Below are 15812 nucleotides of genomic sequence, written 5' to 3'. Positions count from 1 at the left end.
GCTTGTAGAAACTGATTTAGATCTGGCAGGACTGCATTCTTGCTGTCTGTAAATTATTAATTTATATTTTATTTCAAATTTATCTTGTTAAAACGAAGTCTTCATATCTAAAAGAGATTTTTCATTCCACCTGAAAGCAAAATGCTGTACCCATTCTAGCTACATTTTCACTGGAAACCAAAACAAAACAGCTCACACTGGGCTCATGTACATGTACTGCTGGCACGATACCAACATTCAGCGATAACAGAATTCCAAAAATGCCCCATTATGAAAACACTTTAACTCCAACAACTTCCGACACTGCCCTGAGGAAGTTGTGCATACCTTCAAAGAACAAAACCCAAACAAAACCATATCCAGTAATCATGTTGTATTTCTGGTTTTATTTAAATAAATTCAAAAAATACTTATAGCCAGTATGTACATATTCAATCTAATTACTCTTCAAATCCTTCTGGTTAATAAAGAGCAGATTCTTACAGCAGTTATCAGAAGTTCTTACAATGGGGTGCTGTACTATGTAATGGTGATTAAATGTCTGCTGGACACTTACCCAGCACTGCCAATCTGTGAGAGAACACTGTTCCTATAATACAGTATTCCTCCATCTCCCCCTGAAGGCAGGAGCATTTTCAGGACATAAAATGCTTTCCAGATAGTGAAACCACCTTGTACTGGGTAAAAAGGACATTTTAGACATATGGCAAATTGGATCATTGATTTATAAACCTGAAGAGAGGTTTTATGACAGAAGTTTGATTTAAGTCAGAACATCACATCTGTTTTCTGAAAACATGTTAGAACTGGAAGAATCCTATTCCAAATAGATGGTTCTTGCAGGTAAATTCACTGTGCACCTTTGGAGTCACACATAATTAATGCACACAATGAGTTAAATTCAAACCTTTTGTTACTTCTTCCAGATACTTCTGGTTCTCTGTGCTTCACTTCTCAATCAGCCATACCTTCTGAATTAACACAGTCTTTTACTCTTTTCCTCCCTTATTAGAGCAAATACGATCTGCATTTTCAGGTAAAAACACTCCCATGCTCTGTAAAATGTTAGAGGTTGGTCCTGCCAGTCCAGACTGAGCACTGTAAGATTCAAGAAGGTTAGTTACTAGATTCATATCCACATCAACTGGTGTCAGCTCAGTATCTTCAGCTCCAGAATCAGGGCCAGGACTTGCCTATAGGAAGTGTAAAGAGAAAATGTTATCAAATTGTATATTTTTTTTCTTTTAAAAAAAATACAAACCATGAGAGAAAACAAGGAAACAGTTCTCAAACCTACAAAGCTGTACATTCCACACTGTCCTGACAGAAATTTAGTCACCAACTGCTAACACCAGTTAAAAATCATCACTTTCCAGTATACAGATTCAGTTGAAAGAGAAGGACAGAAAGGGTTGCAGAGGCCTGGCTCAATTTCTAATGCAGGTCATCTACTACAGGATCTACTAGTTGCAGCTACTTGCCTTTCTACTAGAACAGGGTAAAAAACAGAAATGAAACCAGGTTTTGGAAAAGATGAAGAAGTAGAAGCACAGCCAAATCTTGGTATTTGTTTTTTGGTTGGTTTTTTTGTTTGTTTGTTTGTTTGTTTGTTTTTTCCAAATAAATATACCATGGTGCAACTGCAGTGCATTTGGCTTGAACACAGGATTGTTATTTGTTAATAATTAGCACATGATCACAAGAGAGGGTTTTGATCATGTTACTAAGAATGACAACTTTTAGTCATTCCTGCTAAAGCTCTCAAAGCTAGTATGCTACAAAGTAGAACTCAGGGCATACTTACTGCTTTCTTTTGGGTGCTGAAGCTTTTACCAACATTGGTATGTGCCAGCTCCCGGTCCATCTCGTCCATGTATGACTTGAGACTGCCTATGAGATCATCAGGTGACACCTCCTGGTCTTGGCTTTGATTTTCAGTGACCGAGTCTTCATCATCCTCATCTGAGGAGTCAAACTCCTGCTCTTCATCCAGATCATCAGAATCCAGCTCTTCTGAGTCTGCCCCTGTGTAGTGTTTTGTGCCAGTACAGAGAGCAAGTAAATGAGCACAGCAACCATGAGTGACCAGAAAGCCCAGGAAAGCCAAATAACCTTGAGACAGTCTTACAAAAGAACCAAAGAAGCATCCTCACCTAAAATTCTGTCCAGTGCTTTTGTAAAAGAATCTACATCAAAGGTAACATGGGATTCATCAGATGACCTGAAATATAAACATGTTTTTAAATTAGTGAAGGTTTTGTGCATGCATAAGCCTGACACAGGCATAAACCATATGGCACACTGATTTCTTTCAAGCCTAGACTGAAGTTGGGACATTTAAACTGATAGTGTTGGAAGAGTTTAAAAATCCAGTGCCTGTATGAATTAGAAATAAGACAGCAAGTGGAATAACTGGCATGAAGGAGAAAACAAAACCAACAACTTGAATTCTTGGTCAAACATGGCCATGATCAAACAGAAATTGTACTGAAGGCAACCAAAATAAGCATACCTGAATCTTTCTGGAACAAAGCAGTGGTGTTTGACCTTAAGACACAGATAAGTGGGGGTTTTTTGCCTAGAAAGTGTTTTCTGCCTAGAAAGAAAACTAAAGATTTCCTCTGATAAGGATCAGTGGTTTGCCTTTATTTTATTGCTTGTTTGTCAATCACTGACACTAAAATTAATAAAAAGTATCAAACACTTAAGAGCATAAATTTAGTAGAGTCTTAAAATGAAGAGTAGTTATTTTTCTCAATATTACAGCTGTGAAAAAGAACCTGGACAATATGGTACTACCTAACTCATTGTTTTTTAAAATTCAAGGCCTGTCCAGACAACTTTCACACATACACACTTTTCTTAACTACACCAATTAATCTAGGGCATTCTGCTGTTGTCTAAATAGTTAAGTAACTTCACTTAGCACTCGTCTTCCACTGCTGGGAACAGCAGGGATCCACAGTGATTCTTTTCTCCTGCTTCTCTAGGTGTGCTTCAGTAGCACAAAAGCAGGCCAGGGATATCCAAAATCCTCACCTACAGGCAATCTAGCTACAACTGTACCACAAAAATCAACAGTCTTAATTCACCAAGACAGATTCCCTCAACTTAAGTCTTATTTTTATTTCTGCACAGCCTCATCAGAAGCACCTTAGCAGTCAGAATATTCAGTCCTTCATGGTAGAAAAATTCCAGCACAAATGAACTTGAAATGTACACTTCTAGTAACAGTGCTGAGAACTATGGTAAAGTGACTACATACTCATTACCAACATGGGTTTGTTTCAGGTCCCTGCCAAGTAAAACACTTTCAAACTTTAATTCTCTGCATTACAGACTCAACCAAAGGGCTGCAGCAGGACGAAAACACATTCTACACCACACAACAAACTTAAAAGTATCACTACCATGGCATTTCTGCTCCTTCATGCGTTGAGACTTTGGATACAAAAGCCTTCATACTTTCAGCAACTGCTTCCAAGTCATAGTTCTGCTCTTCCTCATTTGAGGAAGGACGGGGCTCATTTCTTGCATCCTTCAACATCTGATCCAGATCATCTGGTGTAATCTCCAGCCAACTGTCATCTGAAAGAACATGGCAAATGCTTGGTATTCTGCACAGGTCTGTCAGTCCACGAGACCCAGTCTAGATGGGTGAGAGTACTATTACCATTTTATACTTTATTTTTGCACTCTTAAGTTTTCTTGTTTATACTGAATAACACAGAGTATAAGGCAGTGACAGGCTGAGAAGAAGTCAGATTTCATTTTACCACTTTAAAACTCTGCTTTATATGCAGCTTCAAACTAGCAGATATTATTCTAATCACAGATAATCCTTCTGCCACAAAATGCAGGAAGAAAAGGCTTACACAATCAAGGGAAAGCAAATCCAACCTTTGACTATGATCATCAACAATGAATGTTGGACTTGTTTGTTACTGCATCATTCAGAAATACAGATGGGACTTGTAGTGCACACTGGCAACGTTTGCTGTTCACTGATTGTGCCAAATTAGTGAAAAAAAGTTTATGCTGGTCTTACATTGGCCATCAGAGTAGACAAGACAGTAATTAACTTATATTGTTGGTACCAAAATTATTTTGTTATTATAAAATGTTTAAATACTTCCTGTCTGGCAGACAACTGACAGCCCCAGCCTTTGTGGCTTATACAAATGAACTGGTTGCCTCACACATCTTACATTACAACCCAGAAATAACATCTCTACAAGTCACAGGACAGAAGACACACTAAGCAGATTAAGAGACTAATACAGCACTGTGAACATTTCCCCTCTACCCCCACAAATAATAATTTGTGATAGGAAAAGTCCACCTCTCCATCCTGCTCACCATCCTCTGGAGGAAGACAAGCTGCTTCTCTCTCAAATTCCTTGAGATCAATAGTTGTTGTCTGTAGCAATGTCAAGACTTCCTCACCTGGGCTCACTTCAATAGAGCTAGAAGAAAAAAGAAAATCAATTTACTGAAATGGATTTTTACCAGCACTATGATGCAAATGACATCACTTGCTCTACATGCAGGCTTTCACTCAAATTCCTCATTATTCCTTCTTGAAAATACATCAAAAAGATGAGTAAATTTGAGAGAAGTATCAGAATACTACACAGATGGTATTAGCCAAAACAAGACACAGTCAATTACTGTAATTCCTTGTTGGTGGCTCCCCAGCACATTTCTCTGTTTTCCTTTATTCTTTATATTTTCATTTGGTAAACATTAGCATGGCCAGATCCCAAAGAGCACAGACCAGAAATTCAATAAACTAACAGTCCAGATATTATGAGCTGGCAAACCCGCAGATATTTCTGTAATGATTTATTTTTTGGATTTGATCTTTTGGAAAATCTACAGTGAGCTGCCTGTTTTGAGTAAAGGACACACATTACTCTGTGTTTATTATTGACTGGGATTGTTTTTCAATGAAACTTTTAACACTTTCTATAGCCAACCAACCAAATGATGCTTTTCTGTCACCTTTTAACCCACTTGGAATAATGTAGCATTTCATAAAACCAAGATAAATAGTTACATAAGCAGTAACTTCTACTAGTAGAGTATTCTAGAGGAATTAATACCCATGTGTCCCAGCCACAGCACCTATGTTAAGTGGATGGAGACGGGGTTCAGTTTTTTTGTAAGAAGCATTAAAAAGTTAAGTTAAAGTATTTGTAGGTACTGTGTATGATTACTCATTAATTTCAAGCAGCTCTTACCTTTCTGGAATGGTAACAGATTGCTGGAAGTAATCTTCTGCCATATGCAACCGCTCCAAGTACTTAGAAGACCCTTCCATTTCTCCCTGTTTAATGCAAGTCACAAGTATCAATCTAAACAATTCTCCCTTCCTTTTCCCAGCCAGGCTTCACAACAAGGACTTTGTCACACACAGAAATTTAGTGCTGAGAAAAGCAAAACAAGTAATACTGCTTTGCCATGTGTACTTGGAACAGAAGAATGTAGGAAATGGGCAGAAGGTGTTTACAGTCAAACACAAATTCAAGTCCTATGCTCCAGTTTCACATGGTTTATACTAAAACCAGTCACAGACAACAGTATGATTCCCACAACAGGGTGGATTCACCACACACTGGTTACAATTGTACAGGAATTGTGAATTAATCTTCTCATATTTGGGAGTTATCCACAGAAGTGGCATTGCAGTACTCTAAGAATATTCTCTCTTTCCTGTATCTAAAAGGTATTAATCTAAGCATTCCAACAGTTGTTCAATTTTATAACCTTCAAATAAGTAATCAGTCTATGTTCCATTTATAAACTTAAGTAGTCAAAGGCATTTTTAAATAAGAAAAAAAACCCAAACAAAACAAGAACAAAACCCACACATACTAAAAATACACTTACCTGGGCCCAAATGGGTCCATGGGTATTAAGTATAGAACTAAGAGTATTTAACTGGAGGCATGCAAATAAAATGTAAAGCAGTGAAAAGAGTTATACTGACACACAACCATGCTGTGGTTTCCTTTACTGCAGTGTATGTCCCTTGATTTAGACGAATGAAGTCACCCTCATATTCTTGCTTTTTACTTTTTAATTTAATAAATAAATAAAATTAAAAGGGGAACAAACTGCATATGCCTCCTTTAAAGACATTCATTCATGTTCCATAGACAGAAGCATTACATTTCTTGCTCTGGTGTAACTACTTAGGCAAGTTCAAGAGCTAAAATACATTTTTGCTGAAATGTTTATGACACACACACACACACAAAGGAGCCACTTCACCTTGAAATATTGTTTTTCCTTCAGACTGCTGAGGAATCTCTCCCACAGGGGACCACTTAACACACTTCTCTTGGCATCAGGATGTACTTTACTGCACTTGGAGCACAAAATTTCAAAGCCATGAGCCTATGTACAAGATGCAACAACAAAAGGTTCTCAAGATGTGACAAATTTATCTGCACATTTAAATGACTTTTTGTCTTTGCAAAGTTTGTCTACATGGGCAAAGCAACCTACAGTACAGATCTATTACAAGAGTGTTTTATTCTCTAAAAGAAAGCTCCCAAGATAGTAGGAGTATCATTCCAGAAAAAAAATAACTGAGAATTTGTTTGCATTTTTCTGTACAGTCAGGTAAGTTACAAGCAAAGAGTCACTTCTCAGATATATGTAAACAAGCACACTAAAGATTAAATACAAAAATGCATAACAAATAATTACCAGTTTCATGCCCAGCTCATAGGCTTTGTATTGAGGGTGAGATGGGAGGGGCAGCACGTATCCACTGCGTCTGTCTGGAACAAACTTCTGCTGCATCAGTTGTGCATATAAACACTTTGTGAAAGTAACCTGAAAAAGCCAAAGCAAAAAGAACCAAATACCCACTGTAGTGTGACTGTGTTGTGTATGGGCATCAACTTTCCATCAGTCTCCTATAAATTTTGTTTTAAAGCACCCATATCACAGACAACAGCTGAGATTGAATTAAAAACACATCCTAGGTGCATTTCTCTAAGATTGGTTACTTTTCAGATCTTACAAAGTATATTTCCAGTTTACATCTCTAAATAAACATGAGCTTCATTCAGTCTCAAGACCTTAGAAAAAATACTCAGTATGCCTGCTAACAAGGTATATTTTGGAAAAGGTAAGGGTTCTTTTCAATTAGTGAAACAAAAGCTAAGGTTTCTAAAGCAGTGTAAAAGTCTAGAATTTGACTTCAAAACTTATTTTCAGGAGTCCAGGGGTATAAATCTGCAATGTAAAAATATCGGATACAACACTGCCTGGATAATGCTCATAAAACACTTCATAAAAGCTTTTGCAGTCGTGTGTAAGCACAGCTGAGAAAGTGAAAAGCCTTGGAATGAACAGCTAGGAGTAGTTGGAAGCAGCTCCTTACATTGGCTGGCAGTGCTGCCAAACTGCTCTGATCACAGGACTAGATCAATTTATTAGGGAACATTTCAGCAGAGGAACTATTAGCAGTGATCTCTGATTTGACAAACCTTATCTCATGATGAGCCATGTGAAAGGCCAGCCACGTTCATCTGAAGGCAGGAAAATGCTATTAACGTAATGAACTGGAAAGAGATTTCCAGTGTAAACACGCTGCTTTAAAAATAAAATCCAGACATTTGTATCTATCAACCACAGAACCTCCACCAGTTACAGGACCTAAAGGAGTGCAAGTTGTGTCAGAAGGATCACTTACAGAAGCCATCACACACTGCTCTGGAGGGAAAGTCCGGAAGCAGCGACATGCCCGTAGATCCACGGGATCTCGGAGATAAAAAGCCTGGACTGCTGCAGCCACCAGGGAAGGGCGCTGCCTCAGCACTGCCACGATGCCTGCTGGAAGGTAGCAGTGGGCTCGGTGAAAGGAGGCCTGGATTTTCTCTGGATACCTGTATCATACAATAGCAACATAGTGTATTACATGTACTGCAAGCACCAACAATTCCTTTTTAATTATTACTCCTATTTTCACTTTGATATTAATCTGTATTAAGATATAATCCGTATCTGGGCAAGTGCTAGATTATTCTAAACTAAAGTTAGAACTCAGCTAATGTAACACGTGGAATGTCTGTTTATACATCTATAAATACATAGAGCTAACACTTATCCCCACATTGGTGAACTGAATCACTGTGAACCTGACCAACACGTTCAGCTATACAGCACCAAGTGTAGATGTCACCTGCCTCACGCTCTCATATCCTTGCAAAATGAAATTTACAGTGCTGAACACACCAGTGACAAGCTGACACTTCCAATTTTTCAGAACAAGAAGGATGTGAAGGAAGAATAATTCTTGTCATAGTTAGGTGTGACATCACAGCAGTGAACCACTTCCAGAGCCCTCAGGTAACACCACAGCCTACAGGACACTGGCTCCCCTCTTTAGAAGAATTCCACAAAAAAACCTCTAGCTGGTGGTTTCTGAAAAGCAAATTACTGTATCACATCTAACAGCAAAACAATTTACAACAACAAAGTACCCCAGAGAGCCCCGAATCAACACAGTGTTGTGGAACACATACCCACTGACACGTTTATGCAGTGCTGTTCTGATAGGTTCTGCAGCCAGGAACTCCTCAGAACGTCTGGATAACAGGGTTAAAGCCTCTGAGATTGTTGGGCTCGCATCAGAGAGGTCACAGTCCTGCTCCTGAGTGTCTGACAGAGGGATGATGTGCAGTTCTCCTTTGTAAAAGAACACCTGACAAACAGGAACATTCTCATCAGACAGGATGAAAACCACCACATGCTAAGCAATGATAAATTTAATTTAATGTATGAATATATTTGTATAAACACAGAAAATACTGAAGTACAAACAGAAAAATAATACGGTAAACAGATGCTTGTTTTTTAAATGGGAGACAAGGTAAATACAGATGCTGTAGGTCATGATCCAACCAGTAAATAAGCCCCCCTATTTTAAGTGCAACAAGTTTGGTCCAATATATCTTGTTTCCTTAACAGTAATATCAAAAGTTTCTCTTCAACAAGAGATTTGCTTCAGGAGAAACAGACAGCATAATTACACTGCCAACTATAGGGCAGGGACTGCAAAGCATTATTTCAGGGGCTATAATGAGACCCCCATTGGCTTCTGATCCTAAGTGAAGAAAACTAAATGTAACAGTATCAACTCCCTCACTCCATCCATTTCCTCAAATGGAAGGAAAATATAATGCTTATAGTCCAGATACAGGTTTCCACTTAACTTTTGTGTTGCATTCTGTCCCTTTTCTTTTTAAGGGTCTTGCAGGAAAAAACAAACACACAAAAAATCTTTCCCAATGTAAAAATAAGTTGAGGAGAAGGATATGGTTTGTTTGTATTACACTGTGAAATACATTCCACAGTCCTCATATTATCTAAGCTTTCTCTGCACTCCAACAGCCTAGAAAACAAAGCTGCCAAAACTTACTGATTTTACAGATCAATCAATAGCACAACAGCTTCACTGCCTTCATACTTTCCACCATCAATAACAAGTTTGAAAAAGTTCAGTTAGCTCTGCATTATGGAACAACTAAAGATTTATTTATGTGCAAGACTGATCTATCTGAAAAACAGACTAGAACCCAGCAGGCTGGTCTGCAATCTCCGTATTTTTGCCACAGTCTCACAGTCTTACCATTAGAATATACCAATATAAGAATCCTTCCCTTCCTTCCAGAAACCATTTCTGGAAGAACCACTTTGTATCTGTAACTATTTCCAGATATCCCTTCAGCAGTTTCTCAGGACATGCTCACTCTACAGAGCATTCTGCAAGCACACGAACACAAACGAGTACCAGAGGTTTCCAGTGCTTAAGCCTCTCATTCAACATCCACAGCAAGCATAAAGCAGCTCACTAGAGCCAGAATGAAAACACACAATGCTGAAAAAAATATGTTAATTAAAATGAGTCTTGAGCCCTGACCAGAAGTTTCTTCACTCAGCAAGGGACAGACAGACAATTTTCAGTAGCAGCCTGATGGCTTGGCTAGATAGCAAGAGAAACTCCAGCTGGTAAGTAAAAGGCCACTGTGAGCCACTTGCCAACTGGTACAGACATTTCACTCACCCTGTTGTCACTATTCTCAGGGTTCAGCCACTTTGGGAGAAAATCAGCTGCTTCTATCAAGAGAAACTCTCCATCATTGTCATCGATCCTGTCCAAGGAGAAATCGGTTTTTTACCCGGGGAAAGTCTCACACAGCAAAAAAAATACCCTCTTCTAGAGACACGCGTGCATTTCATGTGTGTGTGTATGCATATATATATATATATATATATATATATATATATTCATATATATATACACACACAGACACGACCTCCCGTCAGTCCCCCGTCAGGAGGGACCTTCGAATCCCCACTCCCGGGGCCCCGCCGTTACCTGGCCGCCAGCTCCGGGAACTCCCTGGTGATCTCCTGGATGAGGTAAACGATGAACCACTCATCCTCCACGTTATCCCCAAACTGCGTCGTGCCGCCGATGTGTGCCGGGGTCTCGCCTGGCCGTGGGCAGAGAGAGAAAAGGCGGCTCAGAACCCCGCCACGTCCCTCCCCTCTCCCGCCAGCCCCGATCCCCTCCGGCCGGGCTCAGCTCACCTCGCCCCGCTGTGCCTGGCTGGGCTTCCCCTCACGCCGCCCCGCTTCCCCCGCCCGGCTCCCCTCACACCCATCCCGGCACCCGGAGCTCACCCCGCGCCGGCACGTAGCGCAGGCGGAATGGCTGCCGCTGCCAGATGTAGGCGGACAGCAGGGGCGCGAAGCGCACCACGATCGCCTCAGCACAGCGCCTCAGCAACGCCTCGACACCCGCGCCCGCTCCCGCACCCGCCGCCGCGAAGAGGCGGTAGCGAACGGTGTCCTCGGGCACCTCGGCCCTCCAGAGCCCCTCCATGGCGCCGGGCCGGACCACACGGGGCCGAGGCGGGAGGCACTGTCGCTCCGCCTCCCCAGGGGCGGGGCGGTGTCATGGCGGCAGCGGGGCGGCGGGCGGTGGCGCGGCGGAGCGGAGGATGATATCGCGATACGCGCGGAAGCCGGTGCCCCGCGGCGCTCTGGAGATGTGAGTGGCTGCGCTACCGCTCCCCCATCCCTTTACCCGGACCCGCCGCTCCGGTCCCCGTCGCTCCGGTCCCCGCAGTCCTCCGCTCTGTGTGCGCCCTTAGGCCTGCCCGCCCTCACCCCCCATCCCGAAATCCGGGCCCCGAGCTGAGGCTGGGGGCAGCGGGGCCGCGCCGAGGTCCCGGTTACTGCCCCGGCGCTGGCTCTGCTCGCCCGTCCCGGCGGGGGGGGTGGAGGTGACGGGGAGTTCCGCGGAGTCAGTGCCGGGACCGCCGGACGGGGGTCGGGGCCGAGGCTGCGGCCAAGAGTGCTGCCCCGGCGGTAACGGCTTCACACCGAGGCTGCCCGTCGATTGGAAAATACAGTGTGAGAGAACGTGATTAAATCCCTTTTAAAATCGTGACCCGAGGTAACTGACATGCAGGCGCTTTTTTGCGGGAGTAAGAGGTTTAAATAAATATATCGGGTCTGGTAGTTACCTACCCTCTGTTCCAGCGTTGATTTCTCTGTGTCCAACTACTGACTTTTCTTGTCCCTCTAAACCTTGACAAACAAAAAAAAACCCCAGCAAAGTGCTCTTTCTCCTGACTTCCTACTGCTTGGTTTGGTGGCCACTCTTGAACCGTTTGATTTTGCCTCTTACAGTGACAATGACACCTGCTTTCGGAGAGCTGTAGCTCGGATCACAACATTTTAAGTTCAAAAGGAAGACGCTAATTTGTAAAGAAAGACCTTTAACTCCATAGTTAGCCTAGAGTTAGTTTTGATGCTTGTAATTCGAAAGCTTTGGTAACAAGAATTAGCCTTGTAACAACAAATGAGCTCTGGTATGCAAATGAGTGCATGCCCTGAAAATCAGAAAGAAAACCCTGTAAATCTTGCGAACTCTATAATGTTCATTCTGATAAGTAATGCCAAGTTACATTTCTTGTTTCAGACAAGGCCTTCCAAAACATGTCTTGCAGCATCATCCCCTGCCTGAACCACGAGCTGAGCTGTGCCCAGCCATACCCACGGTGGAAAAATACTGTGACAGCTCAAGGTACTTGTCATATCGTGACATGGGTGTTTGTCTGGAGACAGTGGCAAAGCGGGCACCTTTGTGCTGTTACCTTTACAGAAGTGGTACAGCTTTTTAGCTGTTGATACCTCAGAACTGTATCACTGGAACATATCCTTCCTATTTTGGAAAATAGTGTGTAGCTGTGTTCTGTTCCCAGGTCATCTCATTTGATAGCACAAACAAGAGAAGAAAATTCCTGAGTTGTGCATAACCAGGAGTAGATAAGATAATGTTTGGAAAATCTGTATTTTGCTTTCATTCAAGACTTCCTATGTCACTGAGATTATTAGGAATTACAGTTATAATTATTATGGCTTAAATCCCTCTGGAGTAAGTATTTAGCCTGGTGGCTATGGAATTAAACATATATTTTATTGGAATTCTGAATTAGCTTTATGTAATGTATACTGAAATGAAATTCTGTCTTGTGAAACAATGTGCTGTCATTACTAAATCCTGTTCTTATATATCTATGCTCTTGTGTACAGAAAGAAAATTGAATTACCCACTTTGTCATTGTGTATTACTAGGGTTTTTTTCTTCCTTTTTTTCCCTCAATGTGTGCATTTCAGGGGGTCTGAAATCTGTAAGGAATCAGATAACCCTGGTGTTATTCCAGCTGATGATGGGACTTCACGGTGTGACAGTCAGAGTTACGCCGACACCTCCACAGAAGACAGCTCAGTCTTTTCCTGGGGCTGTGATGTGAGTAACATGGAATCATCCAAGTTCAGTGTGGCACAGTGGGTAGAAAGACATTTGAAATACTGTTGCTAATACAGTTCAGGACAAAAAATAGAAATCATAATTGAAATCATAGAAAAGGTACTTTTTTACATCTTCTCCATCTTTTGTTTCTCATGGATCAAAATGTATTAGGTTCATATACTCAGTCAGTTAATATTCTGCATTTCCATGTAAAATTTGTGAATGCAAATTTAATGCATCAGCCTATCTGCATAATAAATGCTATTACTGTGGAATCCCTAACATGAAAGGCTGACTTGGTATGCATTTAGCAAACCTCTGCGTACTTGTAATTTTCTCAAAATATAGTGAGCCCCTAAAATCTTGTTTTCATTTAGAAATATTCATTTTATTCTTCATCTACCAAACGAAAGTGTGCTATTGCTTTCTGTGAGGTGAGATAGAACTGTTTTGATGTAAATTACCCACGACCCGACCCCATTTTCTAGCTACATGACAAAATGTAACAAAGGTCCTGAACATTGTTCATTTTAGCAGTGTTCCACAGCAGTTTGCATTGCTTTTTGTTTTGCTGTTGTCTATGGACATTGCAAACAACAGATTTGCTATTTCATTAAAATTTGCCAAATTTAATTCTTCCTGATGATTTCTTTGTTATGTCATTAACTTAATATAATAATACAGACATTTCAAAGTGTTTTAATAGTTCTTATGTTGTGTCAATGTAAGCATTTTATGTAGCTACTACCAGTCCTAACAGCAGTCTGCATCATCTCTGGGGAAAAAATTATTTGACGTTAATGTCTTTTTATGCAAAATAAATAAACTGTTTAAATTAGTCCCACTGATCTTTAAATAAATAGTTGTCTTTTTCAATTGTAAGGAAAATCAATTAAAAAAATAAAATGCCTGCATGTTATTTAGGTACTTATCACATCACTTTCCTTTCTAGGAATTTGATAAAGCTGCCACACAACAAGTTGAGCAAATGTTCAGACAAATTGATGAGCTTCTGTATGAGCAGAAAGAAAATGTGCATGTTGAGGGACTGCGGGAAGAATGCCACCAGTGGACATCCCACTTCCCTCATCTCAGGTATTTTATTAGTAGACTAATGCCAGTACCATACAATTGTGTTGTAGATAAAAAGATCACTCTGGTAATCTGCATGCAGTTGTCATTAATAAACGTTTTGCTGTCTCACATTTGTTTCCTTGCCAGAGGATTAGTGGTACTTGCAACTGACTTGGCCTTATAATATAGCAATATTCTCTTAGAAAATATGTATGGTAGAGCTAAAAGCCAGTTGCTTAAAACAAACAAAAAATCCTCCTACCCTAGCTTAGCAGTACTTATGGCTATCTGGAAACTTAAATTTTAAATCTTCATTATGTGCACTTGAACAATTTTGTCCATATTCAGAAGTCTTAGAATTAGCAAAGCATAAAAAGTCAAGCAAAGTCTTCTTCATGTATTTACCTGACTCAAAGCAGTCAGTGCTGGGCAAAACAACTGAAACTACACTTTACTGTCACCAAGAAAATGGCACAGATTCTCTACAGATTTTTTTAGGATTTGCTGCTCTATGTTCTTATAGCTTCAATAATCTGACTTTCAACATTTTCTGATTCATTTATCTTTTGCTTTTGCTGTGGTAGGGTTGTGGGGACACAGGTGGTGATCCCCACAGATGAAGGGTATGGCTGGTATTCAAGTTCACCTTCTGGCAGTTCAGTTTCTACAGATGTAAATTCACTACAAGAAAAAGATTCTAATGAGTAAGTACCAGTGGTTCATCCAGACCATGCCAAGCTGGGAAGGTAATTTTGGTCTCAGTGGTCAGTAGGGATAAGGTTCTTAAAACACAAAGCCTTTCTGTGAGGCTGTTTTGAGTACAGCACACTTTAATTTTTAACTAAAAGTAATACACTGAGAATATTAAGGCTCCGTAGCTGTGCTTTACTGACTACAGTAAACCAGTCAGTAAATAGAAATACTTTTGCTGCTGGTGGCTTCTTAAGAAAATTAATGTATTGTAGCTGGTTTTATTGTTAATACTCTATTAAACCTGTATAGTACTTCGAACCCACAAAGCACTACATTGGTATGAGTTTTATTATTTAATGTCTTAGAAGGTTTTTTAATTAGCAGTTTTTAAATGAAGTTTTCAAGTTCCTTTGTAAGAATTAAAAATATCCAAACCAAAGCAGTTTTTACTGCAATGCATAATTGGCTGGTCCACCTACCATGTTATCTCTCAGATCACCCAATGCTGATGTTTGAAGCAGAATAACATTTCATTTCATATTTTCATTTCTGCTTTCTGAAAACTGTCACCTGTTCAGAATTAGTGTTTTTGGCAAGAAGGTGCCTCTTCCTGTTACTCCCGTTCACACAAAGGCTGACCACTCCAAGTCTCCAACCTTGTGTTCTCCAGAGAGTGAGGAAGGTGAAGATGGAGTAATTGTCTCTGAAGGCACAATGGAGGAATATTTTGCATTTGACTGCAGAGATGTGTAGGTATTGAATATTAAGGTAGCAACTAGTGCCAGTGTACTGAAATTTTTGCTATTAAATACACAGTTTATATAGATACCTAAAGATATGATTTTAATGGTGGTTGGTAAAGTATTTGATACTTTTTAATATTTCATTCCTCCAGAGAGCTTCCAAAAGCCTGAGGTTGCTAGGGCACTGGGAATTCTCCGAATCAATTTCCTAGAAGTTTCATTTTGCTAGATGATTTTTCTGTTTTTTTTTTTATTTTGGGTAATTTTTCATAATTATTTTTGTACCTGGTTTAATCATTCCATCATGACTAACAGTGTGCTATGTATTAACATATTTAATAAAACCTGTTTAAATGCCATTTATATTTTATACTAAGTCAAATAGTTGTTGTTTGTTATGCACTAGCAGTGTACTGCTTTGATTTTCTACTTTAGGGTAGAATTTTATCTTTCCA

General features: G+C 40.2%; 2 protein-coding genes across 5 annotated transcripts in view; one reads left to right on the top strand and one right to left on the bottom strand.

Moving 5' to 3' along the window:
- Positions 1–366: 366 nt before the first annotated feature.
- Positions 367–10909, bottom strand: ECD (ecdysoneless cell cycle regulator). The gene is made up of 13 exons (XM_071748917.1): positions 10708–10909; positions 10400–10517; positions 10085–10172; positions 8544–8722; positions 7712–7904; positions 6718–6846; positions 6277–6402; positions 5244–5329; positions 4360–4466; positions 3411–3588; positions 2154–2221; positions 1805–2025; positions 367–1193 (listed from the first exon to the last, which is right to left on the bottom strand). Exons 1-13 carry the CDS (start codon positions 10907–10909, stop codon positions 990–992), a joined length of 1899 nt encoding a protein of 632 aa, XP_071605018.1. The 3' UTR covers positions 367–989.
- FAM149B1 (family with sequence similarity 149 member B1) overlaps positions 10908–15812 on the top strand; it is an 18233-nt gene continuing 13328 nt past the window's right edge. For all 4 annotated transcript variants that reach the window (XM_071748916.1, XM_071748911.1, XM_071748913.1 and 1 more), the window contains exons 1-6: positions 10908–11077; positions 12014–12118; positions 12712–12844; positions 13800–13942; positions 14506–14625; positions 15193–15363. In XM_071748916.1, coding sequence (XP_071605017.1) covers positions 10908–11077; positions 12014–12118; positions 12712–12844; positions 13800–13942; positions 14506–14625; positions 15193–15363 — 842 coding nt within the window. The remainder of the gene's footprint in view (positions 11078–12013; positions 12119–12711; positions 12845–13799; positions 13943–14505; positions 14626–15192; positions 15364–15812) is intronic.

The sequence above is a fragment of the Heliangelus exortis genome, chromosome 7 (genome assembly GCF_036169615.1).
Source record: "Heliangelus exortis chromosome 7, bHelExo1.hap1, whole genome shotgun sequence".
Classification (NCBI taxonomy): domain Eukaryota; kingdom Metazoa; phylum Chordata; class Aves; order Apodiformes; family Trochilidae; genus Heliangelus; species Heliangelus exortis.
The sequence above is the reverse complement of the archived record's forward strand: the minus strand, read 5'-3'. Positions and strand labels throughout refer to the sequence as shown.